This window comes from Aquarana catesbeiana, linkage group LG03 (genome assembly GCF_042186555.1).
Source record: "Aquarana catesbeiana isolate 2022-GZ linkage group LG03, ASM4218655v1, whole genome shotgun sequence".
NCBI lineage: Eukaryota > Metazoa > Chordata > Amphibia > Anura > Ranidae > Aquarana > Aquarana catesbeiana.
The window spans coordinates 616,915,556-616,931,565 of NC_133326.1; the positions used below are offsets into that span (position 1 = coordinate 616,915,556).

The 16,010-nt window shown below is 41.2% G+C and overlaps 1 protein-coding gene across 3 annotated transcripts in view; it reads left to right on the forward strand.

Annotated features, from left to right (window-relative positions):
* Positions 1–16,010, forward strand: part of SLC39A14 (solute carrier family 39 member 14) — a 76,155-nt gene that overhangs the window by 37,398 nt on the left and 22,747 nt on the right. For 2 of the 3 annotated variants that reach the window (XM_073622275.1, XM_073622274.1), the window contains exons 3-4: positions 245–486; positions 13,155–13,335. In XM_073622275.1, the coding sequence (XP_073478376.1) occupies positions 247–486; positions 13,155–13,335 (421 nt within the window). In that variant the 5' untranslated portion in view covers positions 245–246. Of the gene's footprint in view, positions 1–244; positions 487–13,154; positions 13,336–14,183; positions 14,354–16,010 lie in introns of all 3 variants that reach the window. The other variant, XM_073622276.1, reaches the window with a different exon arrangement.

A 16,010-nucleotide genomic window follows, 5' to 3' on the forward strand; every position in this document is an offset into this window, starting at 1 on the left:
TGCATTCTATTTTCTTCAGGAAAAAGAATGCCAAGCCACTGGGGTAGCGGGTTGGGGGAGAGGGGCTGTATATAAACCCTCACCTGTGTATAGGTCCTCTTTAAAGAAAACTTGTCTAGAGACAAATACAGAGGCTGCCATTGCTGAGAGTCAGATGAGCTCTTTTTTTTTTTTTTCATTCAGTCCTCTTTATTGCTGACAAATTGATTGCCCCCCTCCTAACAGTCTTTCTTTTTTCCTGTAGTAATGATCATGTCTCCTGTATGGCCTCTCCTGGTGGCACTGGTGTTTGGGCTGGCTCCCCACGTCTCTCTGACACAGAGCACCGTTTCTAGCACCAAGAATGAACTGACTGCTGCCTCCTTCTTGGAAGACCTCTTACAGAGATATGGAGAAAATGAGACCCTGTCGTTACCGCAACTGCAGTCTCTGCTGGAAAGGCTGGAGGTGGGAAAAGGGATTAGAAAATCTGGCAACTTATCAGAGGTGAGTGCCTGGGCTGGGTATAATTTCTTGGTAGTCTTGCATGTTTGCTACAGAGCAATGGTAGACTGTTAGTAGAAAACAGGAGGTCTGTGATTTAGTGTAATGTTTTTTCTTTAAAGGACAGCTCCGCCCCAAAACTGATATTTCTGGTTTCTGGCAGGTTGACTAAATACGCACTTGATTCTTTACTTGCTTCTTTGTATCTAGAACTACTAAGAAATCATCTGCAAGAGAATTAACATACTTGCAGTCTAACCTGATTAAAAAAAAAAGTATTCCTTTTTTTTTTTTTTCATCTAGTATTCAGATCCCAATGGGACAAAGAACATGTAATATTTTGTCCCATCTAGGTGCCCTGAAACGATAGCTGCAGTGTCTGACAGGGTCACCCTCTTCCCCAAAGGAGATGGCTGCTTTGCTGGAGACCACCTGTCTCCAGATTCCAGCATCTCCCAGAGGTAAGCACCAGTGAAAGGAATGTGGAGGGAGATGAGGTATGCCAGACACACCTCTCTGCATTCCTTGTACAGTATGTAAAGGGCTGTAAATTGCCATCACATTTACATCAGCGCTTAGATCTGTGGTCCCTATTGCAACTCATTTTACCAGTGCTGTATTTGTACAGATAGAATTCTCTGTTCTGGGTAGCCAGTCTAATATATGGGGTCTGTGAGTTCCATCCATTCTACTTTACAGTATAGGATTAAAATATTATGGTAAATTAACTGGCTCTTGATTGATTAATGGCTCCCACACATTTTACAATAAAATGTTTTTTTTTTTTTCCTGACCATTCAATGTGTGTGTGTTGTCTGCTTTTACACGCACATGAACTTTAACCACTTCAATACCAGGCACTTATACACCTTCCTGCCCAAGCCAATTTTCAGCTTTCTGCGCTGTCGCTGTTTAAATGAAAATTGCGCGGTCATGCTACACTGTACCTAAACTAATTTTTATCATTTTGTTCCCACTGATGGGCACTGATAGGCAACACTGGATACTGTAAGGCTGCAAAGATGGGTACTTATGGGTGGCACTGATAGGCGGCACTGATGTGCATTGATACATGGCACTGATACGCGGCACTGATAGGCATTGTGAGTGGTCATTGATTGACAGCTGCCTTGGCACAGGTTTGCATTTCCGTTGTGGTCTAGGGGGGCATACCTGGTGGTCCAGTGTGGATGGCCATCCTGGTGGTCCTGGGCAGCATAATGGTGGTCCTGGGCGGGATCTGAGGGGGGGCTGCGCTGATAAACAATCAGCACAGACCCCCCCCCCCCCCCCCCGTCAGGAGAGCCGCCGATCGGCTCTCTTCTACTCGCATCTGTCTGCCACCGCCCGACCGTCATTCTGCTATAGGCTGGGCTGGAAGTGGTTAATGGCATCCCAGTCTTGGTCCGTAGGGTTTAATATTGAGTTGGCCCACCCTTTGCAGCTATAACAGCTTCAACTCTTCTGGGAAGGCTGTCCACAAGGTTTAGGAGTGTGTCTATGGGACTGTTTGGCCATTCTTCCAGAAGCGCATTTGTGAGGTCAGGCACTGATGTTTGAGAAAAGGCCTGGCTCGCAGTACCCGCTCTAGTTCATCCCAAAGGTGTTCTATTGGGTTGAGGTCAGGACTCTGTGCAGGCCAGTCAAGTTCCTCCACCCCAAACTTGCTTATCCATGTTTTTATGGACCTTCTTTTGTTCACTGGTCCAAATTATTTTGTGATGGGGGGATTTATAGTGTGGGGTTGTTTTTCAGAGGTTGGGCTTGTCCCCTTAGTTCCAGTGAAGGGAACTCTTAAGGCATCAGCATTGCAAGACATTTTGGACAATTTCATGCTCCCAACTTTGTGGGAACAGTTTGGGGATGGCCCATTCCTGTTCCAACATGACTGCACACCAGTGCTCAAAGCAAGGTTCATAAAGACATGGATGAGCGAGTTTGGGGTGGAGGAACTTGACTGGCCTGAGCTCAACCCGACAGAACACCATTGGGATGAATTAGAGCGGAGACTGCAAGCCAGGCCTTCTCGTGCAATACCAGTGCCTGACCTCACAAATGCGCTTCTGAAAGAATGGTCAAACCTTCCCATAGACACACTCCTAAACCTTGTGGACAGCCTTCCCAGAGTTGAAGCTGTTAAAGCTACAAAGGGTGGGCCAATTCAATATTGAATCCTACAAACTAAGACGGGGATGCCATTAAAGTTCATGTGCGTGTAAAGGCAGGTGTCTCAATACTTTTGGTAATATTGTATGTATAATATATATTCGTACACCTCTCACATTTTTGTAAATATTTTATTATATATTTTCATGTGACAACACTGAAGAAATGACACTTTGCTACAATGTAAAGTAGTGAGTGTATAGCTTGTATAACAGTGTAAATTTGCTGTCCCCTCAAAATAACTCAACATACAGCCATTAATGTCTAAACCACTGACAACAAAAGTGAGTACACCCCTGAGTAAAAATGTCCAAATTGGGCCCAAAGTGTCAATATTTTGTGTGGCCACCATCATTTTTCAGCACTGCCTTAACCCTCTTGGGCATGGAGTTCACCAGAGCATCACAGGTTGCCACTGGAGTCCTCTTCCACTCCTCCATGATGACATCACGGAGCTGGTGGATGTTGGAGACCTTGCGCTCCTCCACCCCACAGATGCTCAATAGAGTTTAGGGCTGGAGACATGCTTGGCCAGTCCATCACCTTTACCCTTGGCTTCTTTAGCAAGGCAGTGGTCATCTTGGAGGTGTGTTTGGAGTCGTTATGTTGCAATACTGCTCTGCAGCCAAGTCTCCGAAGGGAGGGGATCATGCTCGGCTTCAGTATGTCACAGTTCATGTTGGCATTCATGGTTCCCCCAATGTACTGTAGCTCCCCAGTGCAGGCAGCACTCATGCAGCCCCGGACCATAACACTCCCACCACCATGCTTGACTTTAGGCAAGACACACTTGTCTTTGTACTCCTCACCTGGTTGCCGCCACACACGCTTGACACCATCTGAACCAAATAAGTTTATCTTGGTCTCATCAGACCACAGGACATGGTTCCAGTAATCCATGTCCTTAGTCTGCTTGTCTTCAGCAAACTGTTTGCCGGCTTTCTTGTGCATCCTCTTCTTTGGTCGACAGTGGTGAGGCCTGTTCTGAGTGGAACCTGTGCCAACATGTACTGTGACATACTGAAACAAAGCATGAACCCCTCCCTTTGAAGACTGGGACGCAGGGCAGTATTTCAACATAACAACCCCAAACACACCTCAAAGACGACCACTGCCTTGCTAAAGAAGCTGAGGGTAAAGGTGATGGACTGGCCAAGCATGTCTCCAGACCTAAACCCTATTGAGCATCTGTGGGGCATCCTGAAACAGAAGGTGGAGGAGCGCAAGGTCTCTAACATCCACCAGCACCGTGATGTCGTCATGGAGGAGTGGAAGAGGATTCCAGTGGCAACCTGTGAAGCTCTGGTGAACTCCATACCCAAGAGGGTTAAGGCATTGCTGGAAAATAATGGTGGCCACACAAAATATTGACAGTTTGGGTCCAATTTGGACATTTTCACCTAGGGGTGTACTCACTTTTGTTGCCAGTGGTTTAGACATTAATGGCTGTGTGTTGAGTTATTTTGAGGGCAAATTTACACTGTTATACAAGCTGTACACTCACTACTTTACATTGTAGCAAAGTGTCATTTCTTCAGTGTTGTCACATGAAAACATGTATCCTAAAAATATTTACAAAAATGTGAGGGGTGTACTCACTTATGTATGTATTTCAGTATGTGGTTGACAACTTGAGTCTCAGACCCAAACAGTTTCCTGCATAAAATGCTGTTTTGTAATGTTTGCTGATTTATCATGGATTTAATTACTTATCAACTCTGGGAAATAACATGTGTTTTCAGTTTTGGTCAGCTGTGCCATTTTAAGTGAGAACTTTGTACAGGAGGCTTAGCAGCGTAACACCCACTGCCTCCAGGCCAGTCTACAAAAGATTGGAACCTAAATTTCAAGAACGCAGAGAGACTATCTCCTGTGCCTTGCTATTGGTCAGGGGAGGAATTTAAAAGTGGAACTTTAGTCAGAAAAAAGTCCTGCTTGATCATTTCAGGCTGGCCCCTGTTGCAGGAATAGCTATATAAAATGTTAAAAATCAGTGCCTATACTGTTTAAAATCCAGTAATGCGCTCTCATTCTGCACATGCTCAGTCGCTCTCCCTTTTTTTACATTGGCCTCTAGTGCTTTTTGGCACAATCTGCTGATAGTCTTGGGGCTTGTTCACATCATATGTGCATGAAAACCGATGTGAAAACCATGCACATTTCACTTGCAGAGACATCAGTTTTCATGCACGTCAGTTATGTGCCCTAGTCACACCAATGCTGATGTAATGTCAGGTTTTTTATTTATTTTTTTTCAACGTGCGGGAACATGCCATATAAAAGTGAAAAGGTCAGGAAGAAATGATTAAAGTGTATGTAAACCCCCAAAGACCTTAGTTTTGTATAGGGCGGTGAGAGGTTAAAACCTTATCAGCCTTTTATTGCTGTCCGTGTCCCCCTTTTGAGGAAATTTACTGTTTATGCTGGTGACCATTTTAACTGGGGCTTAAAGTGATGGGAAATCCAAAATTCCCACAGGAACAGAAAGGGAACACTTGTTCCAGAGCCATTGGAACAACAACAGTTGACATAATTTTAACAAATACATTTTTAACATGAAGATGGATATGAAATTGTAATGGCTCAACATGCAAAAGTTGAGAATTGCATGCAAGTTCAGTAGAGTGGCTTAGTGGTGATAATTTGCCCTAGAGGATCCAAGTGTTCTACACTGTCCAAAGGAGCCAATGTGTGCTGTAACACATAGGGCAGATAGGGTAACTATAGCCAGGAAAAGTAAAAAATGCGTAAACTGTGGGGGTCACTGCTGTTCAAAGAATACAGAGGAAAAGTGGGAAATGGCTATAATAATGAGAGGGTAGGAATTTTGGCTTTGGAGGAGGGCAGATGGAAACGAGGAAGACATAGATGGGAGGGTAAAGGATGTGGGAGTTGTGGAGGAAAGTGTATTGCGTCCCCAGTGCCATTAACTCACTCCATCTCTCAAGTTCCACATCAAGAGGATACAGAAGCCTAGCAGTGTTTAATGTGATGTGGTTAGAGGAGCATTTGTAGTGCCAAATAGATACGTGAAGCAAATATGCAGCTGGGTTTTGCCCATGGTTAATGTCTAGTAAGCAGCAAAGATGCTGGGAGCATGGGAACCTCTCTGTAATCCCCCGAGGGCCTTTAGTATGAGATCAATACTTTCTTGCAGTAGTTTGACCCAAAGTTTCAGAGAGGAATGTTTTGCACCAGTCTATTTTGCTCATATGAACTACTCTATGCTAGGGAATAGGATTTGAGAAATCCTATACCTCCCAGCTGTTTGTGTTTAGTGGAGTAATAATAATTCCAATGCTGTTTCTGAATTCACAACGCACTTCTTCCCCCTTCTTTTTGTTTTATTTAAAGGGGCTTGGGGTTTTTCTACTTCACTTTAGATCCTGGAAATAAATGGGGGAACTATAAGGTCAAGCATTCTGTCTATGCAAAGAGCAATATTAAAACCCACATTTTGAGAGGTTTATCTGCATTGTTTACGTTTTTAAAGTTTCCAATTTGACTAGGTTCCTTTTTAAATTTAGGGAGCAGCCTTGAAAAATAACGGTCTATCAGGGGATGGCCTTAAGAGCCTCTACTTTGGCACAGTTTCCTAGATGCAACTGGGAGGATAATGTGGGTGACCTGATAGAGTGGGATGAGGCCCTTAAGACGCAAATTTCTCTCAAACTGTCTGAGAAACGTACGTTTTTGTACACCCTGCCTGAATATAACACCTTGTGCCTTATGTGCTTTACCGCTCAGGGTACGGTGTGTGTTTTTCTTTTTTTTTTTCTTTTTTTTTTTTTTTTTTTTGCTGTGGCCACGCTTAGTTATTCAAGGATATTGGTATGCATGATGAGATATCATCTTCAATCGGTGAACCCCAAGTTATGTCTCTTATACACCTCTGTTTTCCTACAGCAGACTTTTTTTTTCAGCCTGTAAATTATTAGCATGAACCTTGATCTAGGTCTCAACTCCAAGTCCAAGGAGTTTTGGTTGCTACAAATCAATACTACCCTCCCATTTAAGATAAGATATATAAACACAGAGATTGCCCTTATAAGACAGCCCATACATTAGTAATTTTGTTGTGACAGTAGGGACTCTTCCCTGCTATCAGAACACATTGATCAGCGTTTCTGGCCATAGCCAGTGGCACTGATCATTTGGGAAAAACCTGATAGGCTGGCTGTACAGGAGATGTTGAACCGGCCAATTTCAATCTGTGTATAGCCACCCTTTAGTTTAAAAATTGGGCCATTCCATAAATGGGACAAGAGAGAATCTCAACTCTTGAGCACGTTTAAAGATTGGACCCTTAAAACATTTGCAACTTCAGAGTGAGTTCCACATCCTGACCTCCGATCACTACTTATACCTTCAATTATCTCACTTCCTAAAATCTCTTGTCTCCACTGAAATACTTGTACACAAGGTTGGCAATATTTCCTTTAGTTTTCACTCTCTGTATAAGGAACTTCTCTCTATTTATTTCATTTATTTTTTTACAATCGTTTCCAAAAAAAAACATTATATTATATTATATTATATTCCACAAATCCACAGCACATACAAAATGGGAAACTGACCTAGGGGAAACCTTCACTGCTACCACTGGCAATCGGCCTTTAAATCTGTATACTAGGCCTTTAAGTGTGCCAACCACTTGGAATTGTCCCACAAAATAGCACTAAGATGGTACCTTACACCATACAGAATCTCTAAATTTCTTGTAACACAATCCCCACTATGCTGGGGGGGGCTGCAGAATGATCAGACGGCTTACACACATCTTCTGGTCATGTAAACACCTAACCAGTTTTTGGCACAAGATATTCTGCACAATATCTGAGATTACTGGGATTGTTACCTCACCCTCTCCAACTTTAGTGATTCTTAACATAGGCATAGAACTCTTCCCTCCCGTATGTCAGAGTTGTTACTCGTAACCTGCTGGCTGCTAGGACGCTTATCACTAGACGATGGGAGACAAATCTATCACCTAACGTGTCTGACGTAATTGATGTGGTGAAGCACTACAGGGCGCAACAGTGGTGTAGTGGGTAGCACTCTTGCCTAGCAGTAAAAAGGGTCGCTGGTTCGAATCCCAACCACGACACTACCTGCCTGGAGTTTGCATGTTCTCTCTGTGCCTGCGTGGGTTACCTCTGGGTACTCTGGTTTCCTCCCACACTCCAAATACATGCTGGTAGGTTAATTGGCTTCTGTTCAAAATTGGCCCTAGTATGAGTGAGTTGGGGACCTTGGATTGTGGGCTCCTTCAAGGTAGGGACCGATGTGAGTGTGCGATGTATGTAAATTGATGGCGCTATATCTCTTTTAAACAAATGATAATATAATAGATGAGCATCTTAATGAGACACAATGTACAGGGATAGGGACAATTGTAGACACACACCCACACTCACGTTGAACTGGATGGACAGGTGTCTTTATTCAACTTTACGAACTATGTAACTATGAAGCAAAATTATGTCTTTGAAAGCCTACTGGCCTACAGACATGGAAACAAACGACTCTTTGATCACAACTGGAGCCTATGGACTGTATGGGTTAAAAACCATTAAGTATGATATGCTTAATACACCTGGTCAGACCACATTCTGTTACCGACAAATTGCTTCATTGTTCTACTATCCCACTTTTTACTGTATTTATTAATTCTTCACTTTGCCTGTTTGTTCTACCTTCCTGGTGACTCTATGCCTGAAAAGTTATTTATTTGTTACTTACTTGTTCTGTGCAACAAGTACCACGGACTTTAGAACAGTGGAATCAATCCTTGGTTTCTCAACATATACTGTTCAGTTCCCGTTGGCGCACTACATGTTAATCAATGAAACAAAAAAACAAAAAAAAAAACCATTGGGCAATTCAGTTGCAGTGGATATAAAAAGTCTACACACCCCTGTTAAAATGTACGGTTTCTGTGATGTAAAAAAAATGAGACAAAGATAAATACTTTCATAAATTTTTCACCTTTTAATGAATTGAAAAACAAACTGAAATATTTTTAGGGGGTGGATAAATGGTTGCATAAGTGTGCACACCCTCTTATGACTGGGGATGTGGGAGTCAGTACACACTTGCCATCATTTAAAGTGCCTTTGATTAACCCCAAATAACGTTCAGCTGTTCCAATAGGTCTTTCCTGACATTTTCTTAGTCGCATCCTACATCAAAAGCCATGGTCCGCAAAGCGCTTCCAAAGCATCAGAGGGATCTCATTGTTAAAAGGTATCAGTCAGGAGAAGGGTACAAAAGAATTTCCAAGGCATTAGATATACCATGGAACACAGTGAAGACACTCATCAAGTGGAGAAAATGTGGCACAACAGTGACATTACCAAAAACTGGATGTCCCTCCAAATTAGATGTAAAGACGAGAAGAAAACTTGTCAGGGAGGCTGCCAAGAGGTCTACAAAAACATTAAAGGAGCTGCAGGAATATCTGGCAAGTACTGGCTGTGTGGTACATTTGTCTGGGCTATGGGATAGAGTGGCAAGACTGAAGCCTTTTCTTATGAAGAAAAACATCCAAGCCCTGCTAAATTTTGCAAAAACGCATCTGACGTCTCCCAAAAGCATGTGGGAATATGTGTTTTGGTCTGATGAAACCAAAGTTGAACTTTTTGGCCATAATTTCAAAAGATATGTTTGGCACAAAAACACTGCACATCACCAAAAGAACACCATACCCACAGTGAAGCATGGTGGTGGCAGCATCGTGCTTTTGGGGCTGTTTTTCTTCAGCTGGAACAGGGGCCTTAGTAAAGGTAGAGGGATTTATGAACAGTTCCAAATACCAGTCAATATTGACACAAAACCTTCAGGCTTCTGCTAGAAAGCTGAACATGAAGAAGGAACTTCATCTTTCAGCATGACAACAAACCAAAGCATACATCCAAATCAACAAATGAATATCTTCACCAGAAGAAGAGTAAAGTTTTGGAATGTCCCAACCAGAGCCCAGACCTCAATCAGATTGAAAATCTGTGGGATGATCTGAAAAGGACTGTGCACAGGAGATGCCCTCGCAATCTGACAAGTTTGGAGTGTTTTTGCAAAGAGTGAAGTCAAGATGTGCCATGCCGATAGACTCATACCCAAAAAGACAGAGTGCTGTAATAAAATCAAAAGGTGCTTCAACAAAGTATTAGTTTAAAGGTGTGCACGTTTATGCAACCATATTTTAGTTTTTTACTTCCCTCCACCTAAAAGATTTCAGTTTAATGTTCGATTGAATTGTACAGTTTATAGGTCACATTAAAGGTGGAAAAAGTTCTGATAATATTTATCTTTGTCTCATTTTTTTTTTTTTTTTTACATCACAGAAACCTGACATTTTTTACAGGGGGTGTGTACACTTTTTATATCCACTGTATGTTATCCACTCGCTGATCTGGTCTAACTTCTTCCATACTCTTTAACCTGCTTCGACTACTTCTAAGTCACCCCAACATCTATTTGTCAGCTCTCCTCTTCTCCCCCATGCCAGACTTGTGTGTTTTCCAAAATGCCCTTATAGTGCCAGGGTACCTAATTCAGAGTTATGAAATAATGAAAAGGAGCCACAGGGAGAATCACATCTTTCTTTTTCTATATTGATAATTTTATGATAGTTTTCCACTTATCTGGTGTTTTTACAATGGTTTTTCCTCTGTTACCTTGTGCCTCCATATAAATGCTATAAAACAAAACAATGTGTTCTCTCTACTCTGTTGCTCATTACAAAATTCCCCCCATCCCATATTTTTTTTTTTTCCTGTATGCCTTCCATACTTATTACCTATTTTTATCAGTTAACACTCAATTGTAAAAGGTCCCCTTGTTGCACCTTTCTGTGTATCTCGCATGCTGTATCCTGGCAGGTGTTCTCTGTAAAGAACTGTTTGTTAGTTTTTTTACTCACGAGGATCTGTTGGGGTTATTTACTAAAACAAATGGCTCTAGGGAATTCCCTTGCAAAAGTGAACAGCCTTAGTCAATCTAGTGAAATTTCTCTTCCCAAAGAATGCCCAATCACGTGTGTAAGTTTTTTAACCTCCCTGGCGGTATGATTATTTCAGATTTTAGATGCTGAAAGTGGTACAATTATTTTGCACAGAAATTTGGCGTTTTATATTGTAGGCCTGGAATTCTTAGGAATAATTCACTTAAATCTGTCCAAACCAGAGTCTAGTAGACATCTCAGGTATGATAAAGTTTGAAAAACGAAATAAAAAATTATAATATAATAAATAACTGTAAATAATTATAACAAATAATAATATAATAAAAATTATTCAATAATGTAATCAAATCAAAAACACTGAAATTTGCTCAGTTGCAGAATTGTTGCTTTCGTTACTTTCAGTGTTTGGTGACGGATTTTCCCACAAATCACTATCACTCAATTCTGCAAGTGATTCTAATTTATTATCGCTGTTTTCTAGCTGCTCTAAAGCCACTTTTGATGTAAAGGGACAGTTTTGGATGGTATGGACAATCTCCAGTTTCCAGGCAGAAAGAACAGTATTTATAATATAAAACTGCATGCAGGACACTGGACAGACCACTAGGGACAAAGGGGATGTGTAATTATTTGATACAGTACTGTAATCTGTAAGATTACAGTATACTGTATCTATACTGTGTGTTTCACTTTTTGAATTTGCCGCCAAACTCCGTCCCCGCGCGTCGCAATGCTTGCAGGGAACGGAGCTCGGCACTGTGAATCGAGCGAGACACGGTGGCTCGCCGATCACAGCGGAGAGACATTGCAGGATCCAGGGGACAAGGTAAGTAAACTCTTCCTGGATCCTGCGATGCGATCCTGAGTCTGGCTCGGGGATACCGCTTTTGGTATTGAAAATCCCACCCCGAGCCAGACTCGGGAATACCGCCAGGGGGGTTAAACAAGGCTTTTGCTTGCAGGTGATTGAATGATGGACATCAGTAGAGCTTCACCTCATTCACCAAGCACTGGGAAAAATTGCCTTGCAATATGAACAGTCTATTTGCATTTAGTAAATTAACCCCTGTGTGTTGGTCCTGTCATAGGGATAGATAGACTATCTATCTATCTTGGTCTTTTTGGGCCTATGGTGCCTCTAGTTGTGTGAGGCCTCATGTACACTGCTGCTGGTAAACAGACGTTTAGGAGCAGTTGGATGTGTTTGGTTTTTTTGTTTTTTCAGCTGCCCCTGAACTCTCCTGTTATCTTATCAGTACATGTACACAGGGTTGTTTTTATAGTAGTTTGGAGACAGTTGAGTTTAGAAGCATGGAAAGCAAAAAAATGTGTTCAGGACGGAGGTTCAGAGGCATTTGAAATGGCAAATGCCTGTAACAGCTTGTAAACGCGGTAACTCGCGTTTAGCCACATTTCGTTTACAGGTGATTTTACCCCCTTCCCAACCAGAGCACTTTTTACAATTTGGCACTAGTGACTAACTGACATTGCGCGGTCGTTCGATGCTGTACCCAAATTATATTTGCGTCCTTTGTTTCTCACAAATAGAGCTTTCTTTTGGTGCTATTTGATCACCTGTGGTTTTTATTTTTTTGCGCTATAAACAAAAAAGAGCGACAATTTTGAGAAAAACTTTTTTTTTTGTTTTTACTTTTTTGCGATAATATCCCCCAAAATAATAAATATATATATATATTTCTGAACTCTCAGGCAAGCTTTAAAATCCTGCATGGTTAACTAATGTAGAGAAGAAAGCGCTGCAGATAAACAGGTGCAACTTGTGTAGAAAGATTAGTTTGACCTCAGTGTATCACTGAAGGCCAGTTACCTCACTGCATATACGTAGGGGTTTGCAAAACATGTACTAATGGGAATATGTATACGTTTGTGGTGTAGAGGTGTTTAGAGATGGTATGTGTGTTGTTTGTTTTTTTTTTTTTTTTTCTTTCTGCATGTGGCTGTTAGATGGCACAAGTTATTTTCAGTAGATTTGTTTGATTAAAAACAGGCTGTTTGTTTAAATTGCATGCATAAGTCTTTGCTATCCTTGCAACGCCTGTGCATTAAAGCCCCATGGACTTCCAAGTGACCACCTCAGACCGACAATCCCTGGCCTCCGGACATAGAAGTCTATGAGGCACTAGTGAGCAGGTTCGTTCAGGACAGTAAAGACTTCCATAGCTGCATGTAAACAAACAGCAGAACCATAACCATTGGGTCTTGGTAAGTATGCAAATGTGGAGGTGGAGGGTGCAAAATGGATGAATGCTCTTGGTTTTAAAGTGCACTTTCCCTATAACACAGGATTATTAGAAAATGCCCCTAATAAGGAAATTGACGGTATTGAGGGACATTTAAGTAGTAGTGGATGCCAACTGCCTGGAGAATAAGAACACAGGAAGACCTGGAGAACGGAGATTCAGAAGAAGACATTAAAGCTTGCGTCTATCTAAAGAGATGGAGATGTATAGGGTGGATGGAAGGGAAGTATTAAGGTAGTCCTGTGGTGTCACTGAGAGTATTCTTGTCCTTCTCTCCTTAGTGTCTCAGCGCCTCTGTTCTTTTTGCTGCTCACAATCTGACACCAAACTCTACAGTGGATGCTGAGGGTCTGCAACATTTCTGCCCTTCAATCCTCCAACAGTTGGAAACTCAGGCATGTCAAGGAAGCCCTGTATTACAGAATGAGACCAGCGATGAAGGAAGACCAAGCAGTGCCGAAGGTAAGAGAAGCTTTTCTAGGGTGCCTGCTAAATGTCAAATTACCTTTTTGGTGTTAATCTTAATTGCCCAGGTGTTTCATAGACCTCAGAGTCCAGATTGTGGTTATCTGAATTGTTATCATTAATGTATCATACATATATTCTTACTGTTTTTTTGTATTAGGAGTCTAGGAGATGACAACCAAGGACAGCTGTCCAGCAAACCTCCAAATTAATTGTTTCCTTTTAACTGTTCATTCCTTATACCTACATAATGACCAGCTTCTTTTTTGTGTGGATTTTTTTTTTTCTTTGCATTATTATTCGTTTTCTTTTCTTTCTTTTTTTTTTTTTTTTTTTTACCTTCCATTTTGTTTTTAGTTAAAGCTTCCATACTCTTTTGTTCAGTAAGCATGCAATAAGATACTGTCTAATTCAGAAAGTCATTGTAGTCCGTATTTGTTGAATGCTGTAAAACAATTACTTTTTTTTTTTCTTTTTTTTTTTTTTTTTTTTTTTTGTATTGGTGTGTGTTGTATTTTTTTTTTTTTTCTAAGAATTCTGTTTGTTTCTTCCAGCTGTCCAGATGCAAAATTATCTCTTGACAACCATTTTTGTAGTTCCCTTAGCCCTCCTCCTGTCAGTTGAGGCTAATCTTAACAGAAGACAGGAAAGATTAGTTGCACATTTCTATTACGCTTGTTCTTCTTTTTTTTTTTTGTTTTTGTTTTTTTAATGTATTTTATTTTTTATGGGCAGTACATGGTGTTTTTTGCATGCCATCATCATATATTTGCAATCTTTATTCCTGCTACTTTGCCTTCTTGTGTTGTCTATACGTGTCCCTCACAGTGTGCTCTTGTTTGCAGTCTGGGGTTTTGGATTCGTGGCAGTCACCGTGATCAGCCTGTCCTCTCTCCTGGGTGTCTTCTTTGCCCCATGCGTAGAGAGGCCTGTCTTCCGACGAATGCTTATCTATTTCATTGCCCTGTCCATCGGCACACTGCTGTCTAATGCTCTGCTGCAGTTGATACCAGAGGTGCAGTACCAGCTCACACCACAGAAGGCGCACATGCTATTATAGATCATTTGCATGCAAAATCATCACTCTAAACATTTCTAATAGCACTTCTAAACCACATTACACTCACTGTTTCCTTACAACTCAACTTATCAGATACATTCTGAAGGCTTTAATCAGCTGTCTTATACGAGATGTTCCAATTTCTCTCTGCTTTGAATAGATTGCCGTCCTGAAAGCAGATTTGAGGGCCAGTATTTGAGATTTCCCAGGGTAAATAGACAACTCTGCCTAAAAATTAGGTATTTGTGGCTACAAAATAAGAAAGGAAGACATAGCATTGAGGGCCAGTTAATTGGGGATACAGTGGGGCCTAATCTGAATCAATCTGGGTTTGTCTATGGAGATTGTAGGGTATTTTCAGGTCTCAGAAGGTTCTGCCTCCATCCCCCTTGTCCTTGATGAGCTGACAGATCTCTTATTAATTCAATTCTGGTTGGTTATTACGTTCTACGCATTTCAATCAAAATGAAGGTGCTTTTACCAAGTTCTGTTTTATTGAATGTCTGCAGCATGTATAGGTTTTAGACCTGATTATAGTGTTAATTTTTCTCTCCTTTCAGGATGTAATTGAAAGCTACGGTTTCTGCTGTGTCAGATTATTTTTACTCTCTGTTGCAATTTTGTGGGGAGAGAGTTTGGCGCAGCCGAAAAAGCAGAATCTTGTTTATAACTTGCTCAATTCTATGTGGTTACATATGGGAAGATTTCTTTTGTAATCTTGTTTTTAATATGTTATTTAAATGTTAATCTTTTCATCAAAAGCTACATTCATACCTCCATGTTGTACAGTGCTTTAAAAAAAAAAAAAAATCTAGCTTGCTTCATCTTCAGTGCAGTTTGCCGAACGACGCACTTTCAAAAGCGATGAATGCCAATACAATGTAAAATGCAGCCAAAACGATCCATGCTGAAACCACACTGTATTCTAAACAGCAGAGGTGTTACTGTAGCTTTAGTTCCCTGTATCTGGTGTTCATTCATCAGGCAGGACATAATGTGGGAACATTGAGGGTCTCTGCACACCTAAATTGAGCACTTAGCGCAACGATCAGTAGAGGAAGGTATTTTGCTTGTTCAGGCTTATACATGAGAGGTATTCTGGTTACTAAAACTGTAATTTAAGGCCTAATGTAGGTATTATGATCCTTAATCCTCTGTTATTTCACCAAATCACAATTTAATGAGTTGTATTTTTCCAAACATTGTTTGAGCCCACAAAACCACAGCCTCTGTCCTGTTTGGAAAATGTATAGTTAATTAGCCATCAAAAATTTAGTCACTGCCCCGAAGGAGCTTACAATCTCTAAGGTCCCTAACCCACATTCATACATACACATACTAGAGCCAATTTAGACAGGATCAAATGAACCTACCTTTGGAGTGTGGGAGGAAACCGGAGTACCCAGGGGAAAGTCACGCAGGCAGAGGGAGAACATGCCAACTCCAGGCAGGTAATGTCGTGGTTGGGATTCGAACCGGAGACCCTTTTGCTGTCGCCCGAAAAGTGCTAACCACTACGCTGCTATATACTGTATATCTCATTCAATTGCAAAACAAGCCATATTGTAATACACCTTTATTAAAATATGGCAACTCGAAGGCATTTTCTGTA